The 16437-nt window shown below is 44.9% G+C and overlaps 1 protein-coding gene across 2 annotated transcripts in view; it reads left to right on the top strand.

The window, feature by feature from the left end:
- Positions 1–16437, top strand: part of LOC147430682 (uncharacterized) — a 70612-nt gene that overhangs the window by 11566 nt on the left and 42609 nt on the right. For both annotated transcript variants that reach the window (XM_086493273.1, XM_086493272.1), the window contains exons 2-3: positions 2046–2137; positions 2670–2836. In XM_086493273.1, the coding sequence (XP_086349399.1) occupies positions 2046–2137; positions 2670–2836 (259 nt within the window). The remainder of the gene's footprint in view (positions 1–2045; positions 2138–2669; positions 2837–16437) is intronic.

Here is a 16437-nt window from a genome sequence, read left to right on the forward strand (position 1 = left end):
AAACGGAACATTTTAGAACTCTACTGCAAAGTCAACTGGGCAACCAGTCGAGAGATTTTTAAGTGGCAACCCCGAAACGGGAAATTGCTTGTAAATGTGCCAAGTGACACCTTTTCGTGCACTTTCCTCATGCAGAAGAAGGATTCTAGGTACTAATCCTTAATTAAATTCTTAAACTCATGATTAAGACTTAAGAAACTTGAACTGAACTCAGAAACAAGACTTAGAAGACTTTGTGTTGATTGATTGATTGACTGCTTGAAACTGAGTACAATAGGCTCCTTATATAGGAGACGAAGAGACAAGACACGTCTCCTGGTGAAGAGACATGACTTTAGACATAAAGACACATCCTTTCGGCAAAGAGCTGCAACCATTGGGCGAAGAGTCAATTGGGCGAAGAGTCACACACGCAGAGCGAAGGGGTGTGACCAATCGTCGTCGGAGTGTGGCTTTTGGCGAAGAGGCACAGCTCGACACCTCGAGAGTTGTCGTCTGGCTAACCTCTAGGCGGGCTCTCTCTACAAGAGAGTCACCAGTCACATCATGCATACTGCCTGAATCAAACAATATGACAAAACGTTGACCCTTCACATGACCATAACATTTAAAGAGAGACTCATCAATGTGTGTCAGAAACATGTGGAGACTCAGATTGGTTCACTAAAGTGCTTGTGGTAACTGTCGGTGCTTTGGGTTCTTTAGGTGGTGCTGTCTTAGGACAAGCCTTCTTAATATGACCCTTGACATGACATTGATAACATCGACCTTCCTTAGCATAAATGATTTGTTCTTCTGGCGTTATGTATCCTCCTATAATTCCTTGTGCAACTTTTTTATCCGGGGTTAGCTTAGGTTTAGCAAGTGTTTTAGCTTTACCCTTAGATTCATTTCGAGAGTTCTTTTCCGAAGGATTAGAGGAAGATTGGCTAGAAGAGTTACCATTCTTACCGTTCTTACCGTTCTGCGAGTTCTGAGGAGTCTGAGAGGTACTGTGAGAAGACTTATTCTCCTTAGGCTTTCCTTTGTTGTGCTTCATCTCCTGTGCGAGAGGTTCTTGAGTTCTTGAGGTTCTTGAGTTTTGTAGCTTGCAATCGGTGTTTGAGAAGGCTTTTCTCTTACCCGAGCTCGACTTTTCCTTGCGGGCGCACCCTTTGGCGGCCTTGCGCTCACACCAAAGTGAAAACGCAGATGCTGAAATCTGAAAACACTGATGTTCTTGGCTGATCTGGCGCCGGAAATTGCAAACGCTAGGCTTTATCTGCAAACTGAAAACACCAGATTGATCTGTTGCAGAAAATGCTAGAGGATTTGGCTCCAAAAACACTGGCTGTTGCTGTTGGCTGAAAACGCTAGGCTGTCTTCTACCGGTCTTGCTGAGGAGAGAACATTGCAAGTTGTTGGAACTTCTTTTGTCTCTTCTGCTAAAACTGGGCGCTACATGTCTGCTTATATAGTTGCTGGAAGTTGGGTCGAGCAGTCCTCCCAACAGCCCACATTTTCCAGGCTTACAGCCCACGAGCTATCATCGCTTACGCTTGGGGGACTTGTGTGCAGGAAATTCCATCCTGGAAAGTTGTCCTCTCCATCAGCATTTTGCCTTTTGCTTGTGTTTTTAGTGCTCTTGGCCTCTTTTCCTTCCTATCCGCTCCCACTCCCCTCCTCCTACATAGCGCCCTTGCTGCCAGTCCAATTACCCTCTTTGCCCAAACATTTCTTTTTAACGGCGGCATTCAAGAACATTGTTGTCCTCTAGAGCCTTTTCCCTTGCTGCTGATTAGATCTATGGCTTTTTTGACCCCTGGAGTTCCTGCGTTTGCTGATTTTCATTAAAGGACAAGTCATTCTGACCTTATGGAGGCTTTGTTTTCACATAAAGAAATATTTCATTGCGATTATGCTAACTATAGGCAAGGGTTTTTTTTTTCAAAAATTTAAGGCTTAGTCTCATTCACCAAAATCGCTCCATGATATTACTAGTCTGCCTTGAAACTGCATGTTTGTCCAATAAATGAGGATTTACAAGTATCTTTTGTATTTCTTAGGATGTGCATGTTGCAAAGTGAGTGGGAAATTCAAAGAAGCAGTGGATAAAGTTTTGCGCAACAAACACAACTTTGACTATCTTGTGATAGAGGTGAGTTAAGAGGGCCACATTTAAATGTAAGATTAGTATTAATGCGTTTAGTCATACATGTGGGAACATTATGGTATCGATTAGGTGATGCTAGAAACAAAGCATCACGTTTTCTTTCAAAGTTGCATTATTACTCTTTGTAATTACCATGGTAGGGAAGCTTGAATAGATTGCACAATTGGAGTTTTTATTTTGGTTGTGACAACGTACTCATGGACTTGAGCGGAAGGTAGTAAATTCTAAGATCCTTTGGAAAAAGCAAAACTGTTCAGGAAATGGAGTTTAAAGAAGTTTTTGGGAAAGACATCTTTAGAAAATGATATGCCAATGTGCTAGTAAGGAATAGCTAAAACCTAAGTGACGTGAACCCCATCGTTTTTTTCTCTCTTTCATTTTGTTGTTCATTTTTTACCCGCAAAATGAGGGTTTTGGGGGGGGGAGAGCGGGGGGCTCTCAAATGTAGTAACCTTTGTTCCAAGAATTACATTTTCTAGATTGTGCATAACTTTTGACTTCTTGTCGTGGTTTGCAGACCTCAGGGTTAGCAGATCCTATCAAGATTGCGAAGGATTTGCGAAGTATGGGTGTGCAGCTGGATATGATTGTAACAGTGGTGGACGTGGAAGCACTCGAGAAAGTTGTGAGCCTGCCCATTGCTTTGAATCAATTGCGTATTGCTGATTTGGTGTTGGTTAACAAGTTAGTAATTTACTTTACTTGAAAGGGCAAAAGATGGTATTGGTGGTAGACTTTGTATGAAGCTCTAGCTGCAATTGATGCGGACAAGAATACTATCGATATGTGTAAAATTGAAATGTGCTTGCTGTGTGTGACTAATGTGTGGATTCAACAATTCTGGAGAGATGCTGTCACCATGCACATTTTTATGAACCTTGTAAAGGGGTGGCCGTTTGACACGTCAAACAGCAGGTCCCTGCACTGATGTATGTTGCAGTGTATGGACAGATAGAGCGAGCAGATATTGTCACGTTTATTTGCAGGAAACCCTCAGTTCCACATGACATTGTTTGAGCAGAGTTTGCTGCACTTCTTGCGGGAATGGAGGCCAACTTTTAGATTATCTTCTGTATACAAAGATTCAGAGCCATGCCTTCAAACTGACTTTCACGCAGAGCTTTTGAAGCCTGAAGCATCTGGGCAGCTTGCAGAGGGAGGTGATAGGGGGTCATGGTTCTCATAGACGACATTGTGGCTCACTTAGCGTCGACAGGCACTCTATGTTTCATGAGGAGATAGATGCGCCACATATTCACCTCCCAATGAGAGAAGAAGAACAAGAAGAAGAGGAAGATTTTATTAACATCTTCGAGAGGCGGAACTTGGCCTACGAGACAAATCAATGTACACATGTGATATATCCTCTGTCATCCTGAAAAAGGAAAAAGTAAGACTATAGCAAAAGCTAACAAATAAACTAGGAATCTGGGGTGTACAATGAGTGGTGGCCATGATGGTGGATAGAGGGAGGACTACAAGTATCATATGCACTCTAGCTAGCTCCATCCTGTACCATATTGGGGGTGTAGTATGATATACATCAAAGATGGGGGTGTCAGTAGCTCCCTAAAAATATGCTTGGGTCATTCCTGTCGTGCTTCGGAGAAGACATGATTGGAAGAGAATTCTTTTCATGCAATGACTCATGTTTTTCTAAACTAAGGGACTCTGTAGTGAGAGAAACAATCATACTACGTGTTTTATCCTGTTGCAAAACATGAGAGTGAGAGACTAATGGCAAAGACGGAATGTTTTTGTCACAGCAAAGAACCACGGGAGGTGCTTCTTCAACTGTGAGAGAGAGAGTGTTTTCTTTCCAATCAATGCATGGATTATAACGTTCAAACCACTTGATGCCAAAAATCAAATCACGTCCTTTGAGAGGAGAAACCACAAATCTACGACGAAAATGGACATTTTGAACTAACACTGTCACATTAGGACATTCATGCGTGAACGAAGAGTGCATGCCAGGAGCAAATCCAGAGATCACAATTGGATCTATTGGAAGAGCTTCTAAACGTGGGCTCTTCACGAGAGAGTCACTAATCACATCATGCATATTACCCGAATCAAACAAGATCACAATGCGTGTATTATTCACATGACCATAACACTTCATGAGAGACTCATCTACAAAACATCGGACAACACATTAGTGTTCTCCTTGAGTGCATTTTTTGATGATGTGGATTCTGTGGGTTCTTTAGGTTCTTCCTTAGGACAATCTCGTTTAATGCGACCCTTAGTGTGACACTTAAAACATCTTTTGTCTCGTGCAGATTCGGCTCGTTCTTCAAGAGTTAACCTACCTCCTAAAATTCCTTGAGTAAATTTTTCATCAGGCGTCAACTTAGGGGTGCCATGAGTTTTAGCCTTTATCATCATTGTGAGAGTTCTGTGCTCTAGGCGTAGAAGAAAATTGAGGAGAAGAATTACCGTCATGCTTACCGATGGTCTTACCGTGCTTATCATTCGGTTGGTCTTAAGAAGTACTCGACTTATTTCCTTCGGCTTGCCTTTGTTGTGCTTCATTTTTCCTGTGCTAAGGCGATTCTGACGGCGTCATTTTAGTCCTTAGGGCTGAAAACTTGCACATCGAACTTGATGTACTGGTCTAACCGAAAGAGGAAAGCCTCCTTGCGATCCTCATCCGCAGACTTACGAAATTGAACCCCAATTTGCAAAATACGGTTAGAAAAAGATGTAACAGGGGATCCATTTTGCTTAAGACCACGCCAATCTTCTTTCAACCGATCAAGGTACTGTGGTGGCATGAAGCGAGCCTTGAGCTTGTCTTGGAGATGCCAATTAATGGCATCACTTAAAAGATACATGGCAGCAGTCAATACTTTACTAATGTTTGTTTTCTTATTAGTTGCAAAGTAAGCATTAAATTGATGCAACCAAGAATGAATCACAGATGCATCCATCTTACCATCATACTGACTAAACATCAACTTCTCAGTGACTGGATTGTTCGAATCTTTGTCTCTATTTGTGCTACTTAATGACTTGGCGACCTCCTTGAGTGGCTCGGTCTTGGAGGAGAGTACCTGTAGGACCAACTCTTGCATGCGTTGGTCTCTCTGCGACTCTCGCTCTAACTCCATAGCCGCTCGCTTCTCTTCGGCCATGGTTGAGCCTCGCATGCTTGCTCATGCTCGAGCTCTATAACTGCTCTTATTTCTTCGGACACTAAGCGTGCTTGCTCACGCTCACGCTCCATAGCTACCCTTCTTTCTTCCATGGCGGCGTGTTGCACCTCTTGTTGTAGCATCATCTCCATCATCGACTTGACCAAAGCCTCTAGAGGATTTGGTTCAATCCGTGGCGTAGATGGGAATGGGGGAGGATCGGGGAACAATCCTCTTGGTGTAGAAACTTCTTCTTCTCCGACTCCACTCTCATCAACTTCATGCATAGTATCCATTCCGCTTCGGGTGATGACCATGCGCCGAGGTCTTGGGTACTTTGGGGTTGTCGAGTTCTTGACGTTCTTGGCTTGCAATCTATGTTTAAGAAGGCTTTTCTCTTACCCAAGCTCAACTCCTTCCTGCGGGTGCACCCCTTTGTGTCCTTGCGCTCACACCAAGGTTGCTTTTTCCCACCTCACGTCGATTGGCCTGCTGCTACGTGCAAGGTCCGCTCTCAATGAGTGGAAAAGAGGAACGGTGTGAGGCTGGACAAGCCCTTCTTTGTTGGGTTACCTGCCACTCTTCAAAAACACAGATTAGGGATCGACACGTCCAAGTGGTCTTGAGTTATGTGCGATCACAACAAGCAATTTTTTTTTTTTGTGGTTCTTGTGCTTCTTGCCTTGAGTGATGATACCGAACATTGCCAAAGAGCTCTGATACCAATGTAATGTGTAGCGGAAGTAAATGATGGTGTATGGCTCAGGATGAGTGATCAGTGGGTGCTCAAGGTTCCTTTTATTGCCGGGAAGGGAGAGCCTTCCTTGACTTAATGAGAGAATGTGCAATGACCAAAACAAGAGAGTGGAATGCAAACTGAGTGAGAGTGCAAGAGAGTGCTAGAGAGAGAGAGAAAAGAGACGACACCAGATGGGATCCCAAACCCCCCTCCAAGGGCCCCCTCTCTATTGCTAGAGAGGTATTTGCTTTAGATTGCACAAAGTCTGGTACAATGCTACTAGATGCTGTGGTACTTGGCTACGTGTCACGGGGACATGGCAACTGTTAACTATATCACGAGGACGTGGCAACTGCTAACTTTAGTTGTTGTTTTCTTTCCAAGGGGTTTTGTTTTATTTTTGAGACCCTCTTCTTGAAGTAGCAAACGGTCTGACATTGCATGGCCAATGTGAACGGTAGTTTCACCCGTAGATGGGTAGTGGTCGGCACTGGAATTCGTATGGTAAGGTACAATGCTACTAGATGCTGTGGTACTTGGCTACGTGTCACGGGGACATGGCAACTGTTAACTATGTCACGAGGACGTGGCAACTGCTAACTTTAGTTGTTGGTTTCTTTCCAAGGGGTTTTGTTTTATTTTTGAGACCCTCTTCTTGAAGTAGCAAATGGTCTGACATTGCATGGCCAATGTGAACGGTAGTTTCACCGGCAAATGGGTAGTGGTCGGCACTGGAATTCGTATGGTAAGAGGATGTCTAGGCTCAAAGCAAGATCATATAGGTCCCCCCGTCGCACTTAGCAAGTTGGTGGATACTAGGAAGTGAACTCAATAAAGGCCTAAAGTCAAGGTGTGACTACCAACAGAAAGTATCCGACAGTTGGGCCACATTGCACTTTTGGATGTGGTCCCAATGAGGATAGATGGTCAGATGACCACAGAGAGCCCAACGGAATCATTTCCTAAAATTTAGGGAACTGCTATTTTGGGCCGTGAAATGTGTTCGCGTCATTATCTTCGGTATGACTAGGGGAACATTTTATAACTCTGTCGCGAAGTCAACTGAAGCGTCGGTTGAGATATTTTTAAGCGGCAAACCCGAAACGGACAAAATGCTTGTAAATGCGCCAAGTGTCGGTTTTTCATGGATTTGCCTCCTACAAGAAAAAATGTGCTGAATTTTAAGCTGGGAGAGGGCTTCATTTGTATTTTGTCACAGGTTAAGAGCTATGGAGTGCTTCCTTTCCCTCTTATGTACAATGTGGTGCTAGGAGTGATGCCCTGCACGCTACACACCGCTCTCTCTTTACCCTACGCAGTTATGTGATGCCCCACAAGAGGGCTCCTCATATGACTGATGTACAACTGTGTGGGTTCATGCTTTTGTGTTGAGGCAAGAGCCTCCTTGAGCAAGAACAGGGGTAGCTGACTGCTACTCCAAAGCAGGCACCGGTGAGGGTCATAACCTCACCGTACAGGTGCAAAATCAGCGCTGTGTATGCGCTGTAAATTGACTGTTTTTCAGCCATACGGACGCTAGGACCATTGGGAATCGTGCCCCAGTGGCAGAGGACAGCTAGGGGATTGTTTGGGGCTGAAAACAGGGCAAAAACCAGTAAATACAGCGTGCTGAATTTACTGTTTTTGGGCAGCAATTCAGAGGGTATACGCCAGTAGAAGCGAGTTCTAGCAGGGGAATTGATTTCGTGCAAGTTTTAGGGTTGTTATGTTGCCAAAATTTGGCCAAATCAGGTAGTATCTTACGGGATACAGGTGAAAGATTCCTGGGACTCTTCTTTGTAATTTACCCTCCTAAAGAATAAAGAAATACCGAAAGGGGCGCCAATTTTGGGGCCTACAGGTTGTCGGCGTCTTCTCGGAGCATTCTAGCTTCCGAGCTGTGTGTGTACTTAGGTGTTAATCCTCGTTACAGGTTACCTTTGCAAAGTACTCTGTGTGTGTCTAAAGTAAAGAATTTCGGGTGAAAGCCAACGCCTACCGCCCCACGGGTCGGTTTCATGGTTCCGTTGCCGGGACATCAATCACTTTTTCCTTAAAGAGTGAGCCTGGATTGTTTTGGGTAAAGACACAGAGTGCAGGAACGCGGGATTACACTATGGCGGACAAGGGAAAGGGCATTATGGAAGAGGGTTCCTCTTCAAAGGACAGGCAGGAGATTCCTATGGTTTTTGAGATTGGCGAGAGCTCACGGCCACGTCAGTCTGTACCTCATGTCAACGTGAATGTCCCTCCAGTAGTACAGGGCTTTATGACTGGGCAACTTGAGGATGATGCGTTCAAGACTCAGTTAGTTGCCGCGGTGAATGTCTTTTCGCAGCTGGTGCAGAATCCAAGGTTTATGGAGTTCTTGCAAGCACCACCAGTGCAACACCAAAATAGGCAACCTACGCCGCGTATGGAGCTTGTTGAGGCTCAAGCCCAGGTACTTCATGAGGCGCGGGAGGAAAGGGAACACTCACATGTTGCGGGGCTCCAAAGCAGGTTCCTCCCGTGCTTGAACAGGTGGCTAGAACGCCTATTCCACAAGTTATGCCAGTTCAGCCCGCCACCTTTTAGAGCCAGCATGCTGTCTTGAATGGACAGGGAACTGGAGACCAGGCTATGGACTCAGTTTTCCCACCACCCACGGTACATCCTGGGTATTTCGGGGGTGGATCAGTGTTCCAAAGTATGGCTGGTTATGCGCCTGGAAGTCAGCTGTACATGCCAGGAACAGTGTTCGGGGGTATGCAAGGCATCATGCCAAACCCCATGTATGGTAGTATCGGCATGCAGCAAGGTTTTCACTGCAACCAGGGCCAGTTTGGGGTGCCACAAGGTCATTTTGGCATGGCTGGTTTTTGACAGCAGCCAGATATTACACCTCTGACGCAAAATGTGAATGGCCAAGATGTGCCGATCATGCCTACTACAGTGCCCATGTTGCAGACCATCCTTTATGACAACTTGGGGGCACTAGAGAAGCCGAAGGCTTACAAAGAAGGTGGTGCAGCGGTAAAGTTCAGTACCTTCAGTGGTTTCGAGGATAAGACAAAGGCCCTCACTTTCCTCCAGCAGTTTGATACAACTTATGCGGGAGGGAATTTTACAGAGGCCTTGAAGGTTAGGAAAGCTACCATTTTCTTAAAGGACAATGCGCTTACATGGTGGACGACATTGTTAATGCAAGGACAGACACCCACTACTTGGGTTTACTTCAAGTAAATGTTTGCATCTGCCTGGCTATCAAATGAATTTGAAGCCGACGTCATGACAGATTGGCACCAGCTTACTTCAGCTTCGTGCAAGAGCTTGCTGGAGTACAATAGGAGGTTTTGTAAAGCGTTACTCTCAGTGACCTCATACAGATTTGTGCCATTGACAGAGCAGATAGTGAAGTACTGTTGTGGGCTGCCTTAAGGGCTTCGCGAGTACTGTACAAAGAACAGAGTGGCTACCCTCACTCAGCTTATGGAAGTTGCGAACATTGGTCTTGCCTTGTTGAAAGGAGAGGACAATGGATTTCCGAGCAGCGACAAAGAAGGGCAGCAAAATAAAAATTCAGCGAAGAAGCCCTTTGTGAAAACGGCTCTTGATGCGTCACAGGGGTCAGAAAAGGCCACCAAAGACAAGGATTCAGCCGGGACTTCTGGAGCGCAGGCAAAGAAACAGAAAAAGAAGCCTTTTGTGCGCAAGTCGCTCGAGGAAAAGAAGGTCCTAATGGCTGAGAACAAATGCTTTATATGCGAGCAGCGTGGTCACTTTTCTATCAATTGTTCACAAAGGAAAAGACCAGCTGACTCAGAGGATAAAGAAGACCAGAAAGGCAAGAACCCTAAACCCACGGCAGGTTTAGTGCCAGACATGGTGGGTGATAGGCCCAACACAGATGCCAGTGAGTTATGCAGGGCATGAGGTAAAGTTAGGGATCAGACGGCACTCATCTTCTTTGATCCAGGTGCCAAAGCCAACTTTATCTCACCACAGTTAGCTATGAAGCTGGGCATCAAAGCTGAAGAGATGGGGTACACAGCAGAGGCAGGGTTGGCATGTCTTGGCCACTTACAATGTGTTACTCCCATCATTGGAAAACCGTGTCTGCATATTAGTCGTATGTGGACATAGAAGAGTTTTACATCATGCCGCTGGAAGGTTGTGATGCCTTGTTGGGGATCCCGTGGATGCCTACAACAAAAAGATCACTGTACAGCATAGGGGTAAAACTCACATCTTGGATGTAAAGCTTAAAGGAGAGTCAGTCCCTATTGTATCTACTTCTGCTATCACTTCTGTAATAAAGAATCATCTTTCTGTGTACTTGATTTTTGCACGTGATGTCTCAGATAGTGATCAGTCAAATTTATCTGTGTTAGATAAAGAAAGGTCAGCATTTTTGCAAAAGTTTAGTGACTGTTTTTCTGATTCATTACAGCCGCAATTGCCGCCAGAGAGACCTGAGGACCATCGGATAGATTTGGTGCCAGGGTGGAGCCCACCAAATAGACCTTCCTACAGGGTTAGTGCGGCGCAACAGAAAGAGATTATGGGCCAGGTTGAGGAGTTTTTAGAGAAGGGGCTGATTCAGCCTAGTTCTTCACCTTTTTGCTCCCCAATTCTCCTAGTGCAGAAGAAGGATGGCTCATGGCGCATGTGTATTGATTACCGTGCGTTGAATAAGAATACCATCAAGAATAGGTTTCCTATTCCTCAAATTGATGATATTCTCGATCGTTTAGAGGGTGCTGCAATTTTCAGCAGGATAGACCTTAAGAGTGGGTACCATCAGATTCGTATAAGGCCAGAGGATGTGCACAAGACTGTGTTTAGAACGACATTTGGTCTTTATGAGTTTCTAGTGATGCCATTTGGGCTAACAAATGCTCCTGCCATGTTCAACAGAATGATGGACCGGATTTTCCGCTCGCATCAACAGTTTGTTGGAATCTTCGATGACATGATAGTGTATTCGAAGAATGAAGAGGAGCATAGGCGTCACTTGACCATTGTGTTCGAAGAGCTGTGCAGTCAGGTTACTTGTCAATCCTAAGAAAAGTGAATTCTTCCTCGAAGAGATCCACTTTCTTGGCCACATAGTCTCAAAGGATGGTGTTAGAATGGATCCCACAAAGGTCAAAGCTATCAAGACATGGCCAGACTTGAAGACTGTGCACTATGTCCGAAGCTTCTTGGGATTGTGTTCCTACTATAGAACGTTTATCAGAAATTTTGCAGAGATAGCATCGCCTCTTCACGCTTTGCAAAAGAAAGAGGTCACTTTCAGATGGACCCAAAAAGAGATTTCAGCTTTTAGTCTCTTAAAAGAAAAGTTGACTTCAGATCCAGTTATTGTTTTGCCAGATCTCAGGAAGTCATTTGTGGTCCAGTGTGACGCGTGTGGCAGTAGCATCGGAGCAGTGCTAATGCAAGATGGACGGGTAGTAAGCCGAATTTTGCAAGGGCGAGAGAGGACTATGCAAGTCTATGAGAAAGAGCTCTTGGCCGTGATTCATGCGCTTTCTAGCTGGAAGCACTACCTCTTAGGTGCTGATTTTGTTGTCCAAAGAGATCATCAAACCTTGATATACTTCTTGACACGGTCAAAGTTATCCGAAAAGCATATGCGATGGGCAAACATTCTTTCCATGTTCCACTTCCAGATTATGCATGTGGAAGGCAAGAAGAATGTTGTGGTTGATGCGTTATCAAGAAAGCCACAAATTTAAGCTATGTCAATTCCTTATCATCATGAGTTAGATGACATGAAGGAACGGTATATTGCTGATGAAGATTTTGCAAGGATCTTCGAACAGTTACAAGAGGGGCAACATCACGAGCACTACCTCCTCAGAGATGGTTTTATGATGATGCATGGCAGACTTTGTGTCACTAGGCCACTGCGACATAAGGTCATGGAAGAGAGTCATGTCCCACCGTATGCAGGGCATCGTGGCTGCCACGTGACACATCCCAACCCTATGTGTCCGTGGACAAGCTACACCACAGCAGGGTTCAGTCCGTTCAGTCAGTCTAGATTAGCAGTGATCTAGCACTTTTGTGAGTCTATTCGTAGACCGTGCATGCTCAGTCACTTAGCATAGATGAATATCCTCCGGTTGCACACAGCATGATCATCGGAATTCCCATCAGAATCCATTCGCATCAGTTAGGGGAATTTTCAAGTGCATTTAGCCTATTTTCCTATTTATTGGGATTTTCACTTATTATTTTTAAGTGACTTTCCTACAAAAGTAGGTAGGGCAATTTTGCTAAGTTTCTATATAAGCAAACCAAAGTTAGCACTGGCAGCAGGAGCACCTTGCTCAACAGGAAACTTCTCAGCAAGACCAACCCCCGTGACTACTCTAGCGTTTTCTCCACAGAAGACCTAGTGTTTCTGCATCAGATCAGCCTTGGCGATTTGTGCACAGCAGATCAGTCCCGGCGTCATCACGACACAGCAGATCAGCCTAGCGTTTTTGCATTTGCAGAACCCCGGCGACAGAAGGACCAATTTCAGCCCCTGGCGTTTTTGGATTTCAGCAGCAATTTAAGACCGGCATCATTCACCTAAAGTGTAGCAGATTCAGCCCGTAAAGATCATCAGTTTTCAGCCCTAAGAAACCTCATTTTTCAGCCAAGAAAACGCAGCCAAAACAGTCATTTTCAGCCACCGAAACAGTCCCGAAATTCAGCGATTAGAAGATCTCAGATTTCAGCCATCGTCGTCGTCGTCGTCATCGGCATAGACCAAGTTGCATAGTCCATTGCATACGCATTGTACACCTTTGTGCAATCAAAGAATAGACCACTCTCGCCGACGAGAGTGGGGCCTTCGGAGGAGGGTTTTACAACCTCTCGAGTGTCGTATCTCTTCTCTCTCCTTCTCTCAGTCTCATTCACTTGCACGCACAATCCACTCACTTTGTTCGTGATCATAGCACTCTCCATAAGACGGAAAGCTCTCTCTTTCCCTAAGAACTAAAAGGAACCTTGAGCAAATAAAGATCACTAATCTTGAGAAAAAATAACATTCATTCCGTGCACCTAACATTGGTATCAGATCTTTGGAAGTGTTCTACATTACTCAAGGGAAGAACCACAAGAACCACAAGAATTTTTTTTTGCTTGTTGCGATTGCACGAACCCAAGTTTACTTGGGCGTGGCGATTCCTAATCGTGTTTTGTTGAAGAGTGACAGGAATCCCAAGAAAGAAGGGCTTATCCAGCCTCCCCTTGTGTCCTTTTCACTCATTGAGAGCGGACCGTGCACTTAGCGGCCGGCCAATCGACGTGAGGTGGGAAAAAGCAACCTTGGTGTGAGCGCAAGGCCGCCAAGGGGTGCGCCCGCAGAAAAGGGTAGAACTCGGGTGAAGAGAAGATCCTTCTCCAACGCGATTTGCAAGTGAAAGAACACCTCAAGAACCCAAGATTCTCACGAATCAAGGACCTCAAGAACCTCAAGACCCCCAAGAACCCAAGTTCCTTGTGAACTTAAGAACCCAAGAACCCACACGAACCCACGACTTCAGAATGATCATCACTCGAAGCGGAATGGATACTTCGCTTGGAGGTGATGAGCATGAGAGAGGCGAAGAAGAATTTTCCCCACCAGGAGGTTTTTCCGACCCTCCCCCTTTTCCATCTACGACAAGGATTGCACTAACTCCTATGGAGGCTTTCGACAAAAGGATAATAGACAGGAAGTTAGAAAGCGAAGAAAGAATCGCAGCCATCGAGTGTAAGTACCAAGAAAGAATGGCAGCCATAGCGCGTGAGAATGAGCAAGCACGCTTGGAAGACAAAGCAAGAGAAGCAGAATTTGATGGAGAGAACAAAGCAAGACAAGCAGAATTTTATCGCGAGAACAAAGCACGACTGCAAGAGATGTTGCGACTCTTTTCTCAAGTGCCGACATCAATGCAAGAGATTCGGGAAAAGGAGACTCTCTCAGTCTCTTTTTCTCCAAAGCATGATACAGAGGATTTGCAAGATTGTGTGAAGCATGATGATGATTTGATTGTCAGTGACTTGCATGATGATTTGGATGACAAAGATAAGCATGATGATTTGAATGATAATGATTTGCATGATGATTTGGATGAAAAAGACAAGCATGATGAATTGCATGAACAAGATGTGATTGTTCACAAGGATGATGTGTTAGTTCATGCTTTTTCTAGCGAAGCTAACCTCATTGCAGATTCGATCAATCACCAAGAATCGATCTTGGCTTTCGAGTCGAGGTCCATAGATCCCCCACAAGAAGATTCGATAGATCCCGAAGAACCGATCTTGGCTCTCGAGCCTTGGTCCAAAGAACCCTCACAGGAAGTATTATGTGTTCGCATGATTGATACGCACACATTGTTCGAATGTTTCATTCGTGAAGGTTTCCTGTATTTTAGTCAACATCGTTCCTTTTCCTAGGCATGACATATTGTATGTTGAGCACGTTTCTCTCATGGATGGGCACGAATGTATGCGGATTGTTCATGAAAAGTTGAAAAGTTTGTATGTAAGGAAGTCGCATTGCATGTTTCTTCCTTGGCATGACACAGTTCCCGAAAGATCACATGATTGTATGAGCATCAAGCATGGGCATTTCCATTGTGATTTGCCACGGTTGATTGATTTCGATCAAACAGAAAAGATTCGACCGCATTGTTTGCATGTGTTTGATGAATGGGTTGTCACTCCATTTCTATGTTCATCTACATTGCATACACAGTCTTTAGAGAAGAGAAGATTTTTTCCCTTCACTTTACATGGAATGGGTATGTTCATGGTTTTGTGTTGGAGATGGTTTCACGAATTTTCAGTCATGGAGATTCTTGAAGACGAAAGAAGCAGGACTCTAAACGAAGTCGAATCATTGAAGGAGTCACAGAAGACTTTGAGTCGCTTTCGGCGCGGCCCAAAGAAGCAAGCGTTGCAGACCTTTATGAAGTTCAAGTACCGCTCGACCCACACAGTAGAGTGGGCCGGCGAAGAGTCCCTTCCAGGATTCCGGATGCTGTTGGCGATCTCCCTCGACGCCATACAGTCCGGTACCAGTACCTCACTTTGAAAAGGAGGGGATGTCACGTGACACATCCCAACCCTATGTGTCCGTGGACAAGCTACACCACAACAGGGTTCAGTCCGTTCAGTCAGTCCAGATTAGCAGTGATCTAGCACTTTTGTGAGTCTATTCGTAGACTGTGCATGCTTAGTCACTTAGCATAGATGAATATCCTCCGGTTGCACACAGCATGATCATCAGAATTCCCATCAGAATCCATTCGCATCAGTTAGGGGAATTTTCCAGTGCATTTAGCCTATTTTCCTATTTATTGGGATTTTCACTTATTATTTTTAAGTGACTTTCCTACAAAAGTAGGTAGGGCAATTTTGCTAAGTTTCTATATAAGCAAACCCAAGTTAGCACTTTCTGGCAGAAGAGGCAGCAGGAGCACCTTGCTCAATAGGAAACTTCTCAACAAGACCAACCCCCGCGACTACTCAGGCGTTTTCTCCACAGAAGACCTAGTGTTTTTGCATCAAATCAGCCTTGGCGATTTGTGCACAGCAGATCAGTCCCGGCGTCATCACGACGCAGCAGATCAGCCTAGCGTTTTTGCATTTGGAGAACCCCGGCGACAGAAGGACCAATTTCAGCCCCTGGCGTTTTTGGATTTCAGCAACAATTTAAGACCGGCATCATTCACCTAAAGTGTAGCAGATTCAGCCCGTAAATACCATCAGTTTTCAGCCCTAAGAAACCTCATTTTTCAGCCAAGAAAACGCAGCCAAAACATTCATTTTCAGCCACCGAAACAGTCCCGAAATTCAGCGATTAGAAGATCTCAGATTTTAGCCATCGTCGTCGTCGTCGTCATCGGCATAGACCAAGTTGCATAGTCCATTGCATACGCATTGTACACCTTTGTGCAATCAAAGAATAGACCACTCTCGCCGACGAGAGTGGGGCCTTTGGAGGAGGGTTTTACAACCTCTCGAGTGTCGTATCTCTTCTCTCTCCTTCTCTCAGTCTCATTCACTTGCACGCACAATCCACTCACTTTGTTTGTGATCATAGCACTCTCCATAAGACGGAAAGCTCTCTCTTTCCCTAAGAACTAAAAGGAACCTTGAGCAAATAAAGATCACTAATCTTGAGAAAAAACAACATTCATTCCGCTGGACCTAACAGTGGCATTGATGCAATAGTTAAAGCGGTAGAGACATTCTTCTATTGGCCTACCTTGAGGAGAGATGTGGATGCCTTTGTGTGAGCATGCATAGTTTGCCAAAAGGTCAAGTTTGACAGGCAAAAGGCACCAGGGTTATTACAACCACTGCCGATTCCGGATAAGCCATGGGAAAGCATTGCTATGGACTTTATCTTTGATCTTCCAAGAACGCCA

The sequence above is a fragment of the Adiantum capillus-veneris genome, chromosome 21 (genome assembly GCF_014529385.1).
Source record: "Adiantum capillus-veneris isolate H3 chromosome 21, ASM1452938v2, whole genome shotgun sequence".
NCBI classification, from domain to species: domain Eukaryota; kingdom Viridiplantae; phylum Streptophyta; class Polypodiopsida; order Polypodiales; family Pteridaceae; genus Adiantum; species Adiantum capillus-veneris.